This window comes from Musa acuminata, chromosome BXJ1-4, assembly GCF_036884655.1.
Source record: "Musa acuminata AAA Group cultivar baxijiao chromosome BXJ1-4, Cavendish_Baxijiao_AAA, whole genome shotgun sequence".
NCBI lineage: Eukaryota > Viridiplantae > Streptophyta > Magnoliopsida > Zingiberales > Musaceae > Musa > Musa acuminata.
The window spans coordinates 2,202,644-2,223,276 of NC_088330.1; the positions used below are offsets into that span (position 1 = coordinate 2,202,644).

At 41.3% G+C, this 20,633-nt stretch overlaps 2 protein-coding genes across 5 annotated transcripts; one reads left to right on the top strand and one right to left on the bottom strand.

Annotated features, from left to right (window-relative positions):
* Positions 1–3,363: 3,363 nt before the first annotated feature.
* Positions 3,364–7,747, bottom strand: LOC135641051 (glutamate receptor 2.7-like). Its single transcript, XM_065156050.1, has 5 exons — positions 7,361–7,747; positions 5,085–6,391; positions 4,685–4,997; positions 4,186–4,592; positions 3,364–4,107 (listed from the first exon to the last, which is right to left on the bottom strand). The coding sequence occupies exons 1-5, from the start codon at positions 7,632–7,634 to the stop codon at positions 3,523–3,525; spliced, it is 2,886 nt and encodes a 961-aa protein (XP_065012122.1). The 5' UTR covers positions 7,635–7,747; the 3' UTR covers positions 3,364–3,522.
* A 2,819-nt stretch (positions 7,748–10,566) lies between these two features.
* LOC135641056 (calmodulin-binding protein 60 B-like) lies at positions 10,567–20,154 on the top strand. 4 transcript variants are annotated; one of them, XM_065156068.1, is made up of 9 exons: positions 10,567–10,660; positions 10,793–10,978; positions 13,102–13,177; positions 15,613–15,671; positions 17,089–17,582; positions 17,669–17,829; positions 17,918–18,121; positions 18,588–18,822; positions 19,236–20,154. In XM_065156068.1, the coding sequence occupies exons 2-9, from the start codon at positions 10,899–10,901 to the stop codon at positions 19,826–19,828; spliced, it is 1,902 nt and encodes a 633-aa protein (XP_065012140.1). In that variant the 5' UTR covers positions 10,567–10,660; positions 10,793–10,898; the 3' UTR covers positions 19,829–20,154. The 4 variants fall into 4 exon arrangements, with proteins under 4 accessions (XP_065012140.1, XP_065012151.1, XP_065012132.1 ...); XM_065156079.1 differs by having other exon boundaries at positions 10,568–10,660; positions 10,841–10,978; XM_065156060.1 differs by having other exon boundaries at positions 10,581–10,724.
* The last annotated feature ends 479 nt before the right edge of the window (positions 20,155–20,633 follow it).

The window sequence follows — 20,633 nt, forward strand, 5'->3', positions numbered from 1 at the left end:
TCAGTCAATGAAATTTTGTATGCTCCTGCAACAATGTGTCTTGATTTAGGACTGGCTTATGGATTTCTAGAACATAATTAACATGTTTCTCCATCTGGTCATCATCATTTTGCCAACCTGCTGGTCTTTTTATTCATACAAATTACAGTAATCAAATTACATAGTCTGATTATCATAATGTTTTTGAATTACTATCTCAGAATCGGATGAAAAAGGGTTGTGATAGCTTTATAAAACAATGCTGTGAATGATGTCTGGCCTGTGGCTATTTGACCTGCGAGGAAACCGAACCACAATCCCTGTCATTCCACCTTGAGAAGGACAGATAAATGACAGTATTAATTTCTCTCTTTTTCTTTGCCTGACATGAAGAAACAATGTCATTTATAGTTGTGACAAGACTGGCCACAACTCCTTTTTCTTGATGTGTTTGTTCATTGGACCAGGTCAGCATGTTCTTGGCAACACCAAGACACACCACCCACCCAACACTCAAGAATGTAGCTTTTATGGACATGATTATGTGAGACTAGCAATTGGAAATGTTTTACATGTTTGAGGTTGATAATTGCACTCTTTCTTAAGGGTATTGATGAGATTTCATTTTTTAGAAAATTCTTACGTTGATGGAGGTCTACTACTGCTATGTTTTCTATATTTCTATATTTTCTACCAACTGACAATATGTCGGGACAATATTAAGTCAACTCATTCCTTATAATACCTATGATTAATTTCACATCGAAAATGGGTAAAATTTGAGTAGGAGTGATTGTAACACCCCTGATTAATTTCACGTCGAAAATGAATAAGATTAAGATTGACCGGATCTGATGAGTGTACTATTATCAATTTTAGCTTAAATATTTTGATCAGTGGTTTAGATCAAACGGTTGATAGGTCAATTAGCCAATCAGACTCAAGTCATGATAATTTTTGATATCAAAGACTATAAATTAAGTTAACTGATCAATAACTCTATTTTAACGTGAAACTTATCAGGGGTTGTTACATCCCATTGGATCCATTTTTGTTGACCAATAGAGATCACCGACGCTTCGGCCTAACGGGGCCGAAACGTCGGACAACGTCGGCCGTCATCAGTGTCCACCGCCCCTTTATCCAAGCAACCGTTGGATTCCATCCCCGCGGGCCCCGCCAACGTTGGTGTGGGCGAGTCGCGTCACCCACATCCCCAAACGCGAAGGAGTAAGACGTCAGCCGCTAACAACGCCTGTTTCCATAGTTCCCCCGGTAATTACACGCCCACCCGCTCCTTCGCGGTCCTGCGACGGCATCATCCCTTTCGAGAAGTAAGGCAGCAGTCTCCATCCATTTGGTTGGGATGTCAGGACTTCGTCTTGTATGATTTCATCCTAATATATCTCGGTCATATTTATAAGATCATTCAAATGACTGGGTATTGGAGCAAAGACGTGACCGCTAGCAGAAAGCCTTCTGCATCAGCTGTGCCATCAACCTCAAAGCCCTCTTTGTCGAGCAAACACAAACGCAAAGTGAAAGCCCCTTCACATGAATCTTGCAGGTAGAGCGCACCTTTCTCGAGCAGGCACGCCGGTGAGATCTACTTTTGTAGTTCCTCGCATTCTTTTCTCCGGAGTTTAGAGTACCGACAAACCACCCTCACGAGAAAGAAAACCCAGCACAGTTGACTTGAACTTGATTATTAGAGTCAACACTGTGGCAGGAATGAGTGCGTTCCCACCAAACTCCACTGTGACTTAGAATAGACCTTCCATCTTCCAATCTTGGCCTCCTCTTCGATCGATCTCCACATGCACCGGGGCTGCAGAAACCAGTGCTTGCTGATGCCATCTTTTGTTAGGTTGTACCTCAGTTTTGTCAAACGATGAAGCAAGCATCACGTTGTACAATCTGCATGGGAACTGATAAAGAATCCCTAAGGAGTACTCCCTGTTGTGGGGAGGAGGAGAAGTCCACGTAAACGGTGGTTGGGGATTCATCTGCATGCACGAAGGAGTACTACTGGACCTTCACGATTGCAGCAGGACAAAGCTTTGTGGGACCCACTTGGGTTCAAGCCAATGTTTGCATGCATCTTTCAAGTGCCATTCTTTCGATCCTACTAACCCCTAACCCTACGCACCTACGTGAAGTTGTCAATCGTAAATCCTACTTATGTTCGATCGAGTTTGACGAGGCAGATGAATCGGTTTAGTTTCACGATGAAACTAATGTGAACTCTCGCCCAACATTGACTTGAATCCAAGTGGCAAATCAGGTTATCTGTCATCAAAAATTACATGCCCTGCTAACTCTCCCGAAACACCAGTTAAGCTTTCACAATCTAGCAGAGTTTCTAAATTATTAGTCATGCAAATTAAGATTCACTCTGTCACCAATCAGGACTTAATATTCTATCATTAATGTACTTAATCTTCTATAACATATAGTGATTATAGAATGAATTATGTAAATAGATAATTCTAAACTCTTAGTATTCATTCTAAACTTTTCAATCATCATTAATTCTTTCTCTCATAATACGAATAGATGTTGACTTAAGCATCGAAAGAATTTTATCATATATATCTTCATCATAAGTTTTATAGGAATCATCCAAAATTAGATAGTCAAATCTTTCTAAAACATGAGAGAATTTTGATCGCCTCATGTAGAGTTCCCCAAATGGACATTTTTCCTAGTGGGGCTCTTGGATTAGCCTTTAGAATGGGTTCTTTGCAAGTCCAAATAATATTTAAAAAAATAGAAATATGTTAGTCAATTTTGTCATGTCAATCATAATAATATGTATTTTATCGGTGCAAGAATCACTAGGCTATTTGTAAAACCATAAAAAAAATAATATTTGTAAAACCATAAAAAAAAAAAATTTAAAATACCATATGCAATGCATATCATGAGTTTTATGTTAAGTTCATGATGTTACATTTTTCTAGCATTATGAAAATTTTAATAAATGTTTATGCTTATCAAAATCTTATTACAAGATTTAAGAAGAAAAAAATCATGCGATGCATGATGAAATAATGTTATGTATACTAGCAAAGCATAAATTATATTAGAAATATGAGGCCTTACATATATTATTTGGATGCTATTGACATATTTATTATTTATATTTTAAGTATGTATTTCAATTACTTAAATGCATGATTCATTAAATGAATTATATGTTATTATGAATGATAATAGTTTTTTGAAAAAAAAATATATCATGATAGTCTTCATAAAGACATAAATGAAATGACTATTGTCATTAAATCATCGATAAAGATAGATCTAATGTTGTTTGTTGTTCTCTCATTCGTTAATGGACTGCTCTCCCCTCTCAATCGGCCTCCATTAGGACGAAGCATATTTGGCTGATATCTGAATCAGTTTTATTTCTTTATATTTCCCTTCTATAATCACATCATCACAACAGTCGATTCCTTCTTGGCCTTTAGAGAACGTCAACAGTCGCCGAACTCAAATTGCTTGTGAATCTTGGCCTCACTCGATGAGCGTCACCGTTAGTTATGCTGCTTCCCTGATCTCTGCCATTTCCACAGTGGCATAGTGATATGGGCTACTTGGCTCCGTAGACGACATTCCTTCTTCCGGTGAAGCAAAGCTGAAGTCGGAGCGGTCGGATACGCTCACAGGGCTCTGTGAACCAACCGAGCCATGCAGCCCTGCCGCATCCCCAGGGCGTGCAATTTGATTCAGATCCTCGTCGTCCAACTCCCCGTAGTCATCCCTCTTCAAGGTAAGGCAAGGGCGAGACCCGTCGACGTCGTGGTAGTGCTTCAGCACCGCCACTATCTTCTTCCAGAGAGACGTCTTCTCGGAAGCGGCAGTTCTGAGTCCATCCCATTCGTGGTAGATGAACTTGGCCAGGCCGATCAGCAATGCGAGCCCCGAGACGGCTCCGGTGATGAGGAAGAGGCCGCCGAAGCTCCAGAAGGCGAGACTCGAGGAGCTGAGGCTGTTGCTCTGCGGTGTGCAGTTGGTTCGATCCCCAAACCATTTCTTCTCGATCGCTGCCATCTTCTCCCCCTCTGTCACGTTCAGGATGGCCCTCGAAACGTCAGGTACGAGCTGCGATCCTCGAGGAAAAACCTGTAGAAGACGAGATGTGATACCCCTGAAGCTGGAGCGGAATCCGGAATCTACGATGTCACGGCAAGAAGGACTCACGAAGCCGAAGCCGTCGGTCTTGTAGATCGGACCGACCATGGTGAAGTCGGCACAGTGTTGCGAGAGGAAGAGCTTTAGGTATGGTATTTCGTCGAACACTGCGTCGACACCTCCATTAGCGCTCCCCTTGGACAGGGCTTCTGCGTACTGGTCAGGCGTGCTGTAGTTCTTGAACTTGTGATCTTGGAACCCCATTCGCTTCAGCAACCCGACGGCGTAAGATCCATCTTGGTGGCCGATGTACGCCCCGGAGCTCAGCAGCTGGTTCACGTCGGTCACCGTCGGCTGGAGCTGCTGCACGGTCAGTATGGATGTCAGGCTCGCCGTGTAGCTCGACGTCAGTATCAGAACCACGAACGTGCACATGATCACTGCGAACCTCGTCAGGTTGCTCGTCAGCTTCTCCTCTGAAAACCAAATCCAACATCGAATGGCTTAGCGAGAGTTTGTCATTGTGTACTTGGATCGTATTACAGAGGTCTTGGTGATGGTGATGTACTGTGCGTGAAGACGAGGATGGAGAACGCGAAGTAGAAGATGGTGCCCAGTTGGTCGAGCGGTTTCCCCGCGAACTCCGGGTTCTCCTGGCGCTCGATCACCCACACCATGAGCCCAGTGAACACGAAGAAGGCCAAGCTCCCGAGCCAGAGATCGATCGGCAAAGGCTCCAAGAAGATCCACAGGTCCTTGCTCTTGGCGTCCTTCACCCGCACGACCATCGACACCCCCGAATCGGTGTACGGCATCGTGAAGTCCACGAACTGCGACCGGTTGGCGATGATCGTCGTGTCGCCGACCACTGCATCAAAGTTCTGTTCATCATCACGAGCAGTCAGATACTTGGGAGCACGGCGGCGTTGACACAGTCATCAGCACGCTTCATGCAGCACTGCACGAACCTTGAGGAAGACCTGGTAGACAAAATTGTCGTAGGATTTGGAGGAGTTCGCAACCGGGATGTAGTCGAAGGTGACGGCGTACGGAAGCGAATCGATGACGGCCTGGAAGACGTCGATGCAGAAGCCGGTGACGCTTGTCCGGTTGGTCATCGCGTCGGTTTCCACCCTCACGAACTGGTCGAATCCGTGCTTGACCGGAACGGCGATTCGAAGCCTCTTCCCATCGGTGGGTATTTCCCAGCCTTTCGGCACCTCCGTCGAGTCGCCCGGCCAGACGACGGACTTGAGGCCGGCGCTGGCGGTGGAGTTGAGATGCTCCGAGATCCCGTTCTCCGGAGTCCAGAATGCGACCGTCGTCTCGCCTTCTCCATCGACGTTGACTATCTCGAAGGCCGATGACTGGAGTTGACCGTCCACGAGCTGGAACTCTCCGGCCAAGCCACGGAAGCGGGTATCGAAGATGGCGTTCCGGAGAGCCAGCCCGGTCTGGCTCACGCCAAGCCGGGACAAGTCGGTCGAGTCGTTCCCGGATCGTGAGTTCTTGAAGGTGGACCTCGCCGGATGCAGCTTTTCGACGGCCATCGCCACCGCCCAAGCCGTGTCGTAAGCCCACAGTTGGATGACCGAGGGATCGGCCGGCTTGACGGTGGGATTGTCCTGCCGGATTCTCCACCTGAACCGGGCTGTGAAGTTGGTGACCTCCTTGGATCTGTTCACGTAGTTCCGCACGCCGATCACTCCCTGCATCGCCTCCAGGACGTCCTGCCGATCGAGCAGCTCGAGGACGCTAGTGACCCCGTCGGTGGCGATCCACACGTAGCCACGGCTCATCATTCCCAGCTTCTTGGCCCGTCGGAAGAGGCGGAGGGCGAGGTAGGGCAGCATGTGGACGATGAACACCCGCGCCTCCGCGGCCTTGAGCTCGCGCAGCACCCCGTCGAGCTGGGCGTCGGTGGCCTCGGAGGGGATGACGCCGCGGTAGGGGACGCGGGCGTCGACGGACTGGAGCGCGTCGGTGAGGAAGGGGACAATGCCGGTGCCATACTCGGTGTCGGCGTAGACGAGGACCGCCTCGCGCCAGCCGAAGTGTTGCACGACGCTGGCGATGGCGGCGACCTGGGAGGAGTCGTTGGTGGTGGTGCGGACGAAGTAGGGCGTGTGGGCGGGGCAGAGGGCGGGGTTGGTGGCGGAGAAGGAGAGGACGGGAACGTGAGTCCGGTCACCGAGTTGGATGAGGAAGGCGGCCTCGGTGGATGTCATGGGGCCGATGATGGCCTTGACTCGGACGTTCTTGAGCAGGTCAACCGCTGCATCCAAGCATGAGCAGTAGAAGGGTGAGCAACTAAACAGGAGTGAAGCAGTTGGTTAGTTGATGCGACGGTCACAAAAGTTGACCGGTTCAAATCCGTCACATTGGTCAAGCCAGCTGAAGTTTTGACTTTCAAAGAGGAGAACCGATTGGTTCTGTTATTGGAATGGTCAACAGTCCTTCGCTCCTCCGACTTGGCATCGGCCCTTCCACACAGGTGTGTGTGTCTCTTTCTTCCACCGACCGCGGAAGTTCTCATAGTACCCAATATTTTTTTTGCTTTCCCTCAATAGATATTATTGTGTAGGATGAAGATTGATATAACAATAAAAACTCGAATAGTCCACATTTAATAGTCAGAATTTGAGCGTTAATTATGATTAAAATCCACATGCATAATTCTCAGCATTTTTTCCAGCCCACACATTTAAGGAGGAAAAAAGATGCACCACTACGTAATGACTGACATATCGTGCAATTTAAATGCTTTTATTTGAGAATATAAATATCTCTAGCTTTGGTGGTTTAATAAAAGAGAAAAATATAAGTGATTTACCGACAATTACTGTCTTCTAATTAAAACAAATCAACTACGATATATTAACTCCTAACTCTCGTCAACAAAAAACAAGATTGGGAATGGTAAGTCGAGTTTATAAAGATTTGGTCTCTTCCACCGTCAATCTTCTCTCCACAACCATCGAAGCGACAAATAAGAAATGATTTCGAGCGCAGGCAATCAAGCAGACATAAGGAATCTTTTCACGTGCATTATATTTATTATGTACGCTTCGTAGCGTATTGGTCCACTTGTTAATCTTCTTTTCCGTGAGCTTATCTAAACCTACAGCGGGGCTGCGGCAACAGTAGTCCTGACGGATCCAAGTCAAGGAAGGTGAAACAAGCTTGCGAGAACGCCAAAGAAACGACCGACTACTTCTGCACTGCTTCGTGGTAGATACAGTACCTGCTGCTGCCGCGCCGACGGCGTCTTTGTCGGAGTCCCTGACATGTAGAACCACCCTCGTGGCGTGATCTCCATGGAGGGCGTAGAAGTCGTCGATGGCCATGGAGATGCTCGTCCGGCTCCTCTTCCCTGTCTCGGTCCCGAGGTCGAGCACGACGCCGACGTCGACCGACGCCGGCGACTTCTGCGCCAAAACCAGTGATCTGGAAGCACGGTGGCTGGCAAAGAAAGCGAAGAAGAAGGCGAGGAAGAGAGAGTGGAGCGGGCTTCCCATCTACGCCTACAGCATCCCCCGAAACCAGCAGCAATCTACTTCTCCTGCCTTATATGAAGCTTTCTTCTTTGCTACGCTAGATTGGACCAATAAGTCAAGACAGGTGAAGATTACGACTCGTTCGGGATAGAATATTGATATGGTTTCTGGTGCAAAGGGTCGTTGACTATTAGAAGACCTTGACCTCAGTGGTTCTTGGTTTCCTCCTTTCACACTAAGAGGGACTCTTCACCGCCCTTTTCCAAAGTCCAATCCACATACATGTAACTAATACGAGTGTGACGCTTCAATTAATCTCATGTCAGACATGTATTATGATCTACGAGAACACCACTTAATTTGGATATATTAATTACAACATAGTTGATGGAGGAGTAATGACTAATAAGGCAAGCTAAAGTGCCTTTGCACTGACCGGAGCCACCACCTAATCCTTTTTATGGTTATCTTTGATGGAATGCTTGGACTAGACGAAACTATAGTGGCGATGGTAAAAGAGAAGGTTGTCCAACAAAGGCCTGACAATGGTATGTTACCCCGAAATTTCGGTAAAAGAAAATTATGTATGTACAATCTGATAGAATTGAGTTCATGATCATATTTTTAATCTATCAATATATGTTGTGGGAAACAACTTTGAGACGTGGCCTCGGGGCCGACGTGGCTCGGTTCGGGTCCGGACGACGAGGATCTCCCTGGGGCGTTCCTCGAGCCCGCTAAGGTGGTCGGGCGCGGTGGTCCGATCGGGACAGTGTAGCCGTCTCCTCCGAGCAGGAACTCCTCGCCTGCGCGTCCGGCGGGGACCTTCAGCTTCACACCTGCACAAAGGTCGGGCCGGGGTGCTCGGCTCGACCCCTCTGACAATCAAGTCAGATGATGTGAAGGGGGTTTCAGATTAAGAAGTCTTTTTGTGTGTATGTTTCTTTTCCTCTTCTCCCCACCCCGTTCAGAATGCGAGGGTATTTATAAGGAAGCTTACTGTTTCCTGATGTGCCCGCTTGCAGGGGATAGGCTGGTAGCGTCTGACACCAATGTTGATGTGGCATGAGGAACCGAGCCTAGGCAGGTATTAATGCGCCTCGACCGACGTTCTGATCCGTTTAATCGGGTGCTGTCGGGTCGATCGAGGCGTGAGGCGTCATCTGGGGCAGCTGACGTCAGCCCGGGTCTTATCATAATTACTATCCTCATCAATATCTTTACTAGTTAAGTTAATTACATCATTTTTTCTTTTGGGTCTTTGGGTATAGTAAGAGGAGGGCCGATCGTGATCCTAAGACGAAAACGAGAAAGAAGTGTCGATTAGATCCCGACTATGACATGCATCCTGATCCCAAACGATGTATTACTTTTTTTAAATATTCATATAGGCTTATAATATAATATTTATCACACCTTAACAAAATGGGATTGATGAAAGAAGTAATCACATACTTATGAACTAAGTATAACGAGCAATTTTAATTTATCTATATCCCTTTGAAGTAAAGCAAACAGAATTCCATCTAAACTTCTAAAAGTCCTTTTGAGTTGTGAAAACTGTAAATACCAAGTTTAAGTCATTTACATATATGTGATTATCTTACTTAAATTGAGGATTTATAATCCTTATATAAAGAAATTAGACCCTAAAATCGTCAATGATTTTTTCATTAGTTATGCTATTAACTCTAATTATTTTATATTTTTTAATTATATAATTCATAAGTCTTCTGAACAAAAATCTGTATCTTCTTCCTAAATGATTTTTGGACGAGGTTTTTAGCCACTAAACTCATCGAATTATAAGAAATGAACTGCAAAGACGAACTCCACAAAGCCTGAAAACTTTGAAATGTTAATGCATTTTGCTAAGAGAAAACATCGGAGACTTGCTTCACATAAGCTTCTCGGAAAAATAACTGTCCGAACAGAGAACAATTCTGATCAAACAGCACATTAGTTACCACTCCATATAATTCAAAGCGCACGCATGAAGAGTAGAGCGATGGGAAGGAAGAAACGAACTCGCCAGTCGACGCACGCGACGTTCGGCGCCATTGCAGTGAGACGCGCGATGCCGTGCTCGACAGCGACGATGGCGTTAGCGGTGGGATAGTTGATGATGAGGCGGCAGTCCAGGTCGGACCCACGGCCTGGGACTGGCAGTGGCCCTAATCACCGGGGCCGTGGGAGACCCGGCGGGGAGAGGTCGGAGGCGGCTCCGAAACGTAAGGAATGGCGCGGAAGCGGATGAGTCGAAGGAGAGGGAGAGAGAGAGAGAGGGGGTAGCGGAGAGCATGAATGGCCTTTGGGGCACGCCATTTACTCTGACGCGCGACAGAAGAGACGGCTTCATTTGTACGGCTTAGATTAGCTTTGGCTTCCGTTTCCGGCCGTCCCCTTCGAAGGATGAGGGTCTCTTTTGGGGGCAAGGATTTGTCGGGTATTTTAGTGAGAGAAAAAGAAAAAAAATTATTTTCGAGTTTTTGGGAAGCCGATGACCCCTCGTTTTCAAAATTTTCAAAAGATAATTTATAATTCTTGAAATATAATTGATATGTCTCAGTGTAATTTATTCGTCCAAACATTCTATGGATCAATCCATAAGATTATAAAATATATTTATAAATTTTTTTTATAAAATCCTATAGCTGAAGAATTGAATTAGTTCGTCCTATAGGGATCAATCTAAAATTGATGAACCGATCCACTTTGTGAATAGAACCACCAAAAAAGAAAAGAGTGTTGTTATGTCATATTAGGGATATTCTATGGATTATTAAAATATTGGGGTGGAAAATATTGAGAAATTTTTAGAAATATAATTTTAATTAAAAAAGGTTTTAAAATTAATTTTTAGTTTAGTTTAGTTATGTCTTAACAAATAATAATTTTGTTTTTATCTGAAAATTACGTAAAATAACCAGTTTCACACAGACCGAAGTCTTAAAGTCCACAAGTCGCCACCCACTCTTTCCTCTTCAGATTCTTTTCCCTTGGCAGCTGCCCTCGAGGCGAAGAGGGGAGAAGAGAAGCGCGAACACGTAACTCCTCCTTGCCCTCTACTTCCCCCAAATTCTTCTTCCTTACCCGTTGCTTCTTGCTAGAGTGAGTCTCCGTGAATCTTTGATCGGTTTTGCGCCGTGGAGGTTTGAATTCTTTTTATCCTAATGCAGATTTCGGGTGATTTGATATGGAGATTATGTTCTTTATGCGAGGGTTAGGGTTACTGGATCTCTGGGTGTAGCAAGGGAAGGGCCGATCGTGATCTCGGAGACGAAGATGAGGGAGAAGCGTGGATTGGTTCCCGGCGATGACCTGCAACCTGAGCCCAAACGGCAAAAGGTGCCGGCCCTCGCGAGGTGACTGAAATCTCGAGTTGTTTTCTCGTGGAACCTACAAGTTGCTTTGCTGTGTTGAAATGCTTTTTAGTGTTTCCTAGTTGATTGCTGGGGTTGGGTAGATAATTGAAGTATGGATCTTCTGGCCTGAGCTTGTGATCTTCGAAAAAAAAATTCATAATAGTGCGAGAATTTCTGAGAGTTAAAGCTGTGAACAATCGGTAGTTCTTTTTTTTTTTGTTTGGTTACAGCCGATAAATATTCTTGGGTATGCTGTTAAATTGCTCAAAATTGTCAATTTGATAAGATCTAGAAACTATCAATTCTTGGATAATTTCCTGATATTTTTTTTGAAAATATTTGTGTATCGTTTTAGATTTCAGATTGTTGCTCGTTTTGTTACCATATGTTCATAGGCTAAGCTAAAAGCGTCTCGGAGCTTTTGACCTTGTAGGAAATTGTTCTGTTACTTTAGGTCACAGCAGTAACTGAAAATTTTCAGATAACTTTTATCCATGAAGGGACAAAAAATTGTATCTTGTTGACAGCAATTAAAATTATTAATTAGTGAAGCTCTGTTTTTTTTTTCTTTCATATTGCCAGCAGGAAATTTAAAATGAAATTTGTTCAAATATGTGATGCTTTAAGATATTTTTATTGAAAAAATAATTTTATTTAGTATATACTAGATGATTAGAATTTAAGAATGGTTGCCAACTCTCTAGGAAAAGAGGTAGACCAAAAACACCATGACCTTTTATGTCTAACATAAATTCATAACCAATCAACAATTTGGTAACCTCATGGTAAGTATATATAGGCACAGTCCCAGCATCATTCTAATATATTATTTGCAACCGCCAAAAACTATTGACCTTCTCTCAGCATGGCGGCTATAAGAGTTGTGAAACCAATAACAATTGCAAAATCTGATTCAATGGTTCCATGCAATATTCCATGATCAACCACCCATCCAGACCTTCCATTGGATCCCGAGGTAAGCATGCGACATACTGGAAAGAGATGGATGGCCTACAGTGAGCAGCAAGCGGAGGAGGATTGACAGCGGCAGGTTCATAAAAAAGGAGAAGATGGTAGTGGGCTCATGGAAGAGGAGGGTGGCAGAACTCACGAGTTCTATTTAATGCCCCTGAGATGGGGGTGGTCAACATACTGTCTTTCATAAAATGCTGACTAAGTAGCATTACTCGATCCTAGAAATTTATGAAACATATGTTTAATGTATGCACTGTTTCGACTTTCGAGTACTGACAGTTGTGGCAAACCCTGCTACTGGTGGAAAGAAAATAATTTTCTTGGACTGGCATTAACATCATGATTACCACCTAAATCTCACTACTTATTTGCTTGTTATTTCTCTTTTGTTAATTGATGTTCTTAGTAAGAAATAATTTTCTTCTCAACATTCAGGTTTCCTCTCTAGAATCTGAATTGATGCAAATAGACTTGTATCATGATGGATAGCATAATAGCATACTTCTTAAGCATTTCGTGCAACACGTTTCTTGTTTTTTCCATTATATATATATATATATATATATATATATATATATATATATATATATATATATATATATATATGATGGTTGGGTGTTCAAGTTGTGTGAAGTTAGTGACCTAGTATGACAAAGTTGTACTTGAGGTGGCAAAAGTCAGTTCTGCTTCTCACTCTTAAGTATTGTCCTATTTAATTTGGTACCAAAGTAAGAGAAGATCAAAATGTGGTCATTTTTGGCAGCAAATTTATATTTATTTGAGGGACAGAAAAAATGTGTGACATTATTAATGATCATATGCTGAACAATGGGTGTGAAGCAAACTACCATGGAGTATACATATCTTCTGACTTCTAAGTTTCCTCAAAAGGTGTTCCCACTGATAGATAATCTCCTGTTAACCATTGGGACAATCTTCCATGCTATTTTGTTGATTTTGAGTAGTGGTATAGAGCTGATCTATAATGATTGGATGGTCTTGAGCAATCCTGACAAAGATAGAGAGCTTTGTAGATGCACTAGCCTTTAGTGTTTTTTCTTTCTGTCTATGCAATTTATTAATTATAACTATTTCAAAGTCAAAGAGTAAATGGCAATTTTGGTTTTTTTATTGACATTCTATTTCAGTGTGATTGTGGAAGCTCTTAAGGTTGACAGTTTACAAAGACTTTGCTCTTCATTGGAGCCGATTCTTCGAAGAGTTGTAAGTACAATTCATCCTTCTCTCCCTGTATCCATTGTTTAACATTGTTACCAAACCTGTTGCAATTTTGGTCTGCCATTTAGCTCTTTCATAGTTGGGATTCCGATGCTAGGCTATCACAGGTAAGCTCATATGATAGTTTTCAAGTGGCTTAACTATAGTATAAAATATCCAGCATGGAATGGTCTGCCATAGAATTCTTAATATTTCAGTAACTGAAACATCAGTTAAGAGATTGAAAGAGTAAAAATGGGAAGGAGTTAAAAAGAAAAACATGCCAAGAAAATTAGGGGTTTTGAGTTTCTAGATCAACAAACGGCCCTTATTTATGTTTACCAATTTAAGTTCACTTGTAACCCAAACTCTTTATGTCCACTGATCCAATAAACAAGATCTTAGTGTTTATAGAAATGTCCTATATATTCATGAAAAAAAGGATTACAACTAAAATATAAACATCTTTACTATTTTGGTATTATGGAATATGGATAATTCATCAATATGTCTGGTGTCAAATTGATCATCATATTTGTGAATCTTCTCTCTTTCTCTCTGGATCATCCATCAACTGATCTCTGTGAGACTGTTGGACCAAGATCTTTCATATGTGGATGAACTTGATGTCAGCATTTACAATTCTTTCGTTAAATGACTCATTAGGATTTTCTTTCATGAAAAGAAGAGCCAAGATATTGGAGTATGAAAGAATGTTAAGAATACTAGGGATGAGAACGAATTAAGTTGGTTCAAACAAACACATATATTTCATCAATGATTGAAATTTCGTACCATACCAGTGTACCGAGCGATACACCAAGGCATATTGAGTGGTACGTCTAGAAAAAAATATAAAAATCAATTTTAGTACCGAGCAGTATATATATATATATATATACATATATATATATATATATACATATACATATATATATATAAACCTTCAATGGCATTATTCCATCCTATCCCCATCCTATGTGCATTGATGAAGACAATCCATCTAAGTCACACGTAGGCAGTGCCTGAATGTGAAGTTAGACGTACAGGATTACTAAAAATATATAAAAAATATATATATTTTATATAAAAAAGATATAAAAATGAAAAATCAATATATAAATATATAAAAAGATATATGGCGTGTCGAGCAGTCGCCTCGTCCTCGTCACCGTCACCTCTTCATTGTCGCCTCATTGCCTCATCTTTCTTCTCCTCGTTGCCTCGTTTGTGGCCTTCGATGTCAAGGAGATGGGGAGAAGAAAAACGACATCGACATCGGAAGGTTCTCCGTGCGACGGTAGTGGACGAAGGAGATCGTTCGGAGATGAAGAAGGCCGGGGACTTCTCCCCCTTTCTCGCGGCTGCCACTTCCGTTGCTCTCGCTGTTGCCTCCCCTGATCCCTGTGCCTCTAGCTCTCCCCCTCCAAAGAGGTATGACTCTCCTCGTCATTACCGCCTGGATCGGGATCGTCAAGGGAGGGTGGCGCTAGATCGAGAACGAGAAAGGGTGTGGAAGACAAGTTCGTGTCGAGTTTCGACGAGCTCAGGTTCATTGAGACGTTGGTGATGATGCATCGGTGACTCTGTGGTACTCTTTCTCAATGCTTCTCCTTCTTCTTTGATGCTTCTCCCTCTTCTTCGAACGCCCTCTTCTTTCTTGTCCCGCTTCACTGTAGCTAGGCTGATACTGCCAGTAGTGGGCGGTCCGCGTGCTGGTCCATTGGCGGAACGATACGTACTGCCCGTTCCAGACTGTATGGAACGATATTAAAAACCCTGTATTTCATTGTTGTTTCTTCGATGTGTTTGCAATATGGATTATGCTTTTGGTGCTTTACTTTAAAATTTGTGGGATAGCAGAATGCTCTTCTTGAAATTCTTATTATCTTATCATTCTATCGATCAGATTTTTCTGCAACTTTCAGGTCATCAAGGTGGGATCTGAAGGCATTTTCAGTTTGTGTGTGTTCTTTATAATGTTAATTATCATGGTTAATATTGCTCATGTTTAGTGGTAGGCATGTGAGTGCTATATTCTTCCATTTTGATTCTCGGCAACCTCTTGATCAACCTTTCTTCTGCCTTATCTTTACATTTTTTCTCTGTTTTGCCTGATTCATGGTTTTCTCGTGCCAGTCTAATGTGTATGAACCCTTGGATTATAGTGTATTGCATGTTGGAGTATTTTCAAACTAATACATAGTTGATAGAAATTCAGAAAATTTGCATGATTTGTTTAGTATTCTATAACTTGATTGCCATACATGTTGGACTATTTTCAATCTAATACATAGTTGATAGAAATTCAGAAAATTTGCATGATTTGTTTAGTATTCTATAACTTGATTGCCAACAAGTAACATTTTGCTGATTCTGTCTTTTGCTTGTTCGTGTTGCTTGCCTTGTGATGCTTTCTTCTTCCTACTGTGTTTGTATAGGTTAGTGAAGAAGTGGAGCGTGCTTTAGCAAAACTTGGGCCTGCTAGAGTTGGAGGCAGGTAGATGGTCTTGACATTATCATTGAAACAACTGATGTTTTGATGGTTCTTTCTTTCATTCTTTGGCAATATATTACATTTCTCTATATTTAGATTTGCTATTTCACATGTCATTCTTCAAGCTTCTGAATGTGATTGCTGTCAATATTTTAGGAAGAGCTTGTGGAGCTTAATTATTCTGAAATAAAGATTGCTCTATTTTAATCTTGGGGTTATTTGATTCTATCCCCTAAATGTGAATGTACTAAAAAAAAAACTGTATTTCCATTGAAAAGTTAGATATTATTATATTAATATACATGACCTTAAAAGCTTAACCTATTAATAGTCGTCCTATATGACCTTGAGAGGGATACATGATACATCATAACTCTGAAGGGACGTAAGTGGTAAATACACAGTTTTAATTCTTTGCAGAGAGTATATCTGCAGTTGTGCTTTTATATTACTTCTGCAATTTATCACATTTATTGTTTGCTATTCAAAGTCCATTGAGGCTTGGTGAACAATACTTAATCTAGGTTTACTAGCATGACTTTGTCAACTTTGAGAGAGTATATGTTGGGCATCTATATTTCAGTGCTTGATCCATATGATAAGATCATTTTCTTCATTATTTCAGAGTTGCTGTCATCTTGTTCAGTCAACTGATTTGCAACACATCTAATAAAACTTAGTTCATCTTCATCTTATACCATGCCCAATAGCTAAACTTTTGGCAGTGGCTCTGTCAAATTGAAGTTAGATATATGGTGGGCTGAGGTCCATCCAATTTTGTAGTATCACTTACACATGCCTATGTAGGCATTTCTTGTTGGTTCTTTCCATATCGGTGTCATCTAACCATAACCTTGTATGGAGAAAATAGGTCTACCAACTTCAGTTTTGTGTTGATTGATGTGATTTCTATTGGTTATAAAGAAAATTGCCAATTGTTCAGCCAAATATTCATTTGATCTGATTGTCAACGTCATGTTCATTCCGTCCTAACATGGAATAAATATTGTTGTTCTTTACTCTTGTTTTCTTTTTCTAGGAACTCGTTATCTAAATGATTTATTATCGTTTTGTTTGTTATATGTTTATTTTACATCATAGATAAAATATAGCTGAAGAAATCAAATCCTGCTCTGACCGTTATGTAGCGACTAATAGTTGTCAGACCAACCAAACACCTGTACCAAACAATATAAGTTGGTGATGGTCAATATAGATAGGTACACTGCCCAGTATACCAGTATTGTATTGGTCCAACCAGTTTCCAAAGTTCTGATCACCTACTAAAATAGTATCGTTCCAAGATTTAAATCCTTGACATATATCTTAAGTATTTTAATTAATTTGATTGGTTATAATCAAATCTTTATCATGCAAATTTTATCTGTTAGGATTCCTCTGATTCTTCAGAAAAATGCAGGGCTTCTCCAAAGCGTATTGAAGGACCTGATGGAAGAAACCTGCAACTGCAGTTCAGATCAATGTTGTCCCTACCACTTTTTACTGGTGGAAAAGTAGAAGGGGAGCAAGGATCTGAAATTCATGTTGTGTTGCTTGATGCAAACACTGGGTTTGTTGTGACATCAGGGCCTGAGTCATCTGCAAAGTTAGATGTGGTTGTGCTTGAGGGTGATTTCAATAATGAAGATGATGATAACTGGACTGAAGAAGAATTCGAAAGTCATGTGGTCAAAGAACGTGAAGGAAAGAGGCCACTTTTGACTGGGGACTTACAGGTGTCACTAAAGGAAGGTGTAGGGACACTTGGAGAGCTAACTTTTACTGATAACTCTAGCTGGATACGAAGTAGGAAATTCAGACTCGGGCTGAAGATTGCTTCAGGCTTTTGTGAGGGTATTCGTATTCGTGAAGCAAAAACAGAAGCTTTCACAGTTAAGGATCACAGAGGAGAATGTATGTCACTTCAGACTCATTATTTAGTTTTTATGCCCTCAATTTTAGCTTGTTTATATAATATCATTAATTTGTATCTGTTCTAGTGTACAAAAAACATTATCCTCCTTCATGGAAGGATGATGTTTGGAGATTGGAAAAGATTGGCAAGGATGGGTCATTCCACAAGAAGTTGAACAAGAGTGGAATATTCACAGTAGAAGATTTTCTCCGGACTTATATCAGGGATCCGCAAAGATTGCGAAGTGTATGATATTTTATGTTCTTTGTTATCTTGGACACTTTAGGTACAACCATTGCTTTCTCTTGTGATTTTTTCTTTTAAGCATCTGCAGATCCTTGGTGGTGGCATGTCAAATAGGATGTGGGAGAGCCTAATTGAGCATGCAAAGACATGTCCCCTAAGTGGAAAGTATTATGTGTACTATTCTGATGACACAAGAAATGTTGGTGCAATCTTCAACCATATTTGTGAGTTTAGTGGGTTGATTTCTGGAGACCAGTTCTGTTCAGCTGAATCTCTGACGGATAGTCAAAAGGTTTGTACCATTGCATTATATTTTTCTTTGTTGCTTCAGGTTTTGCAAGATGATTAGTGACTAGCATGTATATATGAATAACTCTTCAAACAATGGAGATTAGCTAATGGCTGCATGGTTGTTGTCACTAATATATATTGGTTTATTTGGTGCAACATGGGACTTTATTTACTTTTGGCTGTAGGTTTTCACGGTTTGTTTACTTTTCACCATAGCACATCATTTCAATCATTCAATCACTAGTGAGAAATTTCTGCAGCAATTTAACCTGTAGCTCTATTTCTTTATAGCTTCACTTTGATGCATCCTGAGATAAATGTTTGGGCATTTGATCTCAAAAGAAATATTATTAGGTGACTTTTGTCTTGTTCCTTAAGTTTTTCCAGAAAGATATCAGATCCTAGAATCATACAAGAAATATAAGTATTAGCTTCCCAAATTACAACATTTTTATTATTTATTACAGGTCTTCGCAGATACACTCGTAAAAAAGGCATATGATAACTGGGCATGTGTAATAGAATATGATGGCAAGGCTCTTCTGAGTTTGACGTCAAATAAGAAGACAATAACTACCCGGAGTGAATCTCGAGCTTTGGCAAATTTTTCTGATTCATATGATTGCCCACCCTCACAGCAGCAGTTGTCGGTTCCAGCTCTGACAGTTCAGTCTCTCACTGATACAGGCATGGTCAGTGAAGGTAATGAAATATTTACTTCTTGTTATCCTTATGTAAAGTCTACTTCTAAGATCATTTTAGTTATCAATCAGTTAAGTGACTCAGTTTTTTAGAATATTTCTCATTGACAATAGTGTGATGATCACAGTTTGTAGTGAGATTTTACCATTATTTTTCTATTAGACGTCTAACAGAAGTTGAAAGATGTGACCATTGACAGCTTATCTTCTTCTGCAATTACTAATGGCTATAAAAGAAAACATATTTCTGCAAAGATATTAATTCTCTGTTCTTTTGTTTGAATGACATGTACACTTTGCTGCAGCTCAAAATTTGCTTCTGTTAACTGACTGTTCTTTTGTTTGAATGACATGTACACTTTGCTGCTGCTCAAAATTTGCTTCTGTTAACTGACTTTTCTGTGTTCTGAGCAGGAGACAGCGGATATGGTGATAATCAAATGACCAGATGCTCCTCTCATCCTCAACTTGTTATCTCAAATGCCCAGTTGCATTACGAAGATACATCACTGACCCCTCAAAACCAGTTCTGTGAGTCTTCTGGCCTAGCTCAAGTTTCAAGAAATGATAGCTTCGGCCTGGCCTTGGGTCCATCACAACATTCAAGCTCGGAATTTCAACTGGTTGGCCAGCCCATTTTGTCTTCAAATCTGAATTCGTATTATGACTGGTCTAATCAACGGCAGAGTCACGGAGTTGATGATTACCTAACAGAGGAAGAAATCCGCATGAGGAGCCATGAGATACTGGAAAATGAGGAAATGCAACAGCTACTTCGACACTTTATGGTAGGATCTTCCAGTAATGTACCAGGAAATGGATTTGAGTCTCCTTCATTTGTTTCTCCTCCATCTCCACCCTTCAACTTCGATGTGGATCAGAACCGTTCGTCTGGTAAAGCTGTTGTCGGGTGGCTTAAGATTAAGGCGGCGATGAGATGGGGCATATTCATCAGGAAAAAGGTAGCCCAAAGGAGGAGAGCTCAACTTGTCGAGCTGGAAGATTAGCAAATCGATTCAAAAAGTCTTCTTGGCCATGTAACATAGAGCCTGGTGGCCTTTGCAAATTCTAATGGGCTATCTTGCGTCCTCTTGAAGACTGCTATATGCTGATCCGATCCCTTTCTTCTGTTGAAGGCGTGATGATGTTGATCCAAGTGCAGCAGAAATTTCTCTACGTAACATTGCAAGGGTCTCTTCGACTATTGATATGGACATTATCCGATGCTCAAGACGATTGCACCATCTATCTCTTGGACATTAACTATGCCTCTCCAGTGTTGTAAACATTTACTACATCCAATAAGTTGATCTCATTTAATCTGCAGTTTTTACCTGATAGTATTACAGCCACTTGCAAGCTAACAGAAGTATGGAACCAATTCAAGTGACCAACATCTTATCGATGTAGAGGATCGCCAAGGTGGTATGTTGAGCTAAAATTAGTAGCTATTTTTTTGAAGGCTGCCTATAATGGTGTTATTCTCACTCTATTTTACGTAGTAAATTAATTAATCCATTTCCAATAAATTATATATATATATATATATATATATATTTATATATATATATATATATGTTAGATGTGGTTTTTCACGTATTTGTGGGTAATCTGTTAGTGTTATTCTTATTCAACTTATTGCCCGCAGCATATTTGCAATGACCAAAATCAGTAAGGTTAATCTAAAATCCAAATCTCTAATTAATACCTGATTCAATTAAATCATTAGTTCTTCCTAGCTAAGATTTAGAACTCGTAATTAATTAATCTGAAAGTAGATTCCCTAATTGATGCCCGAATCAGACTATCATC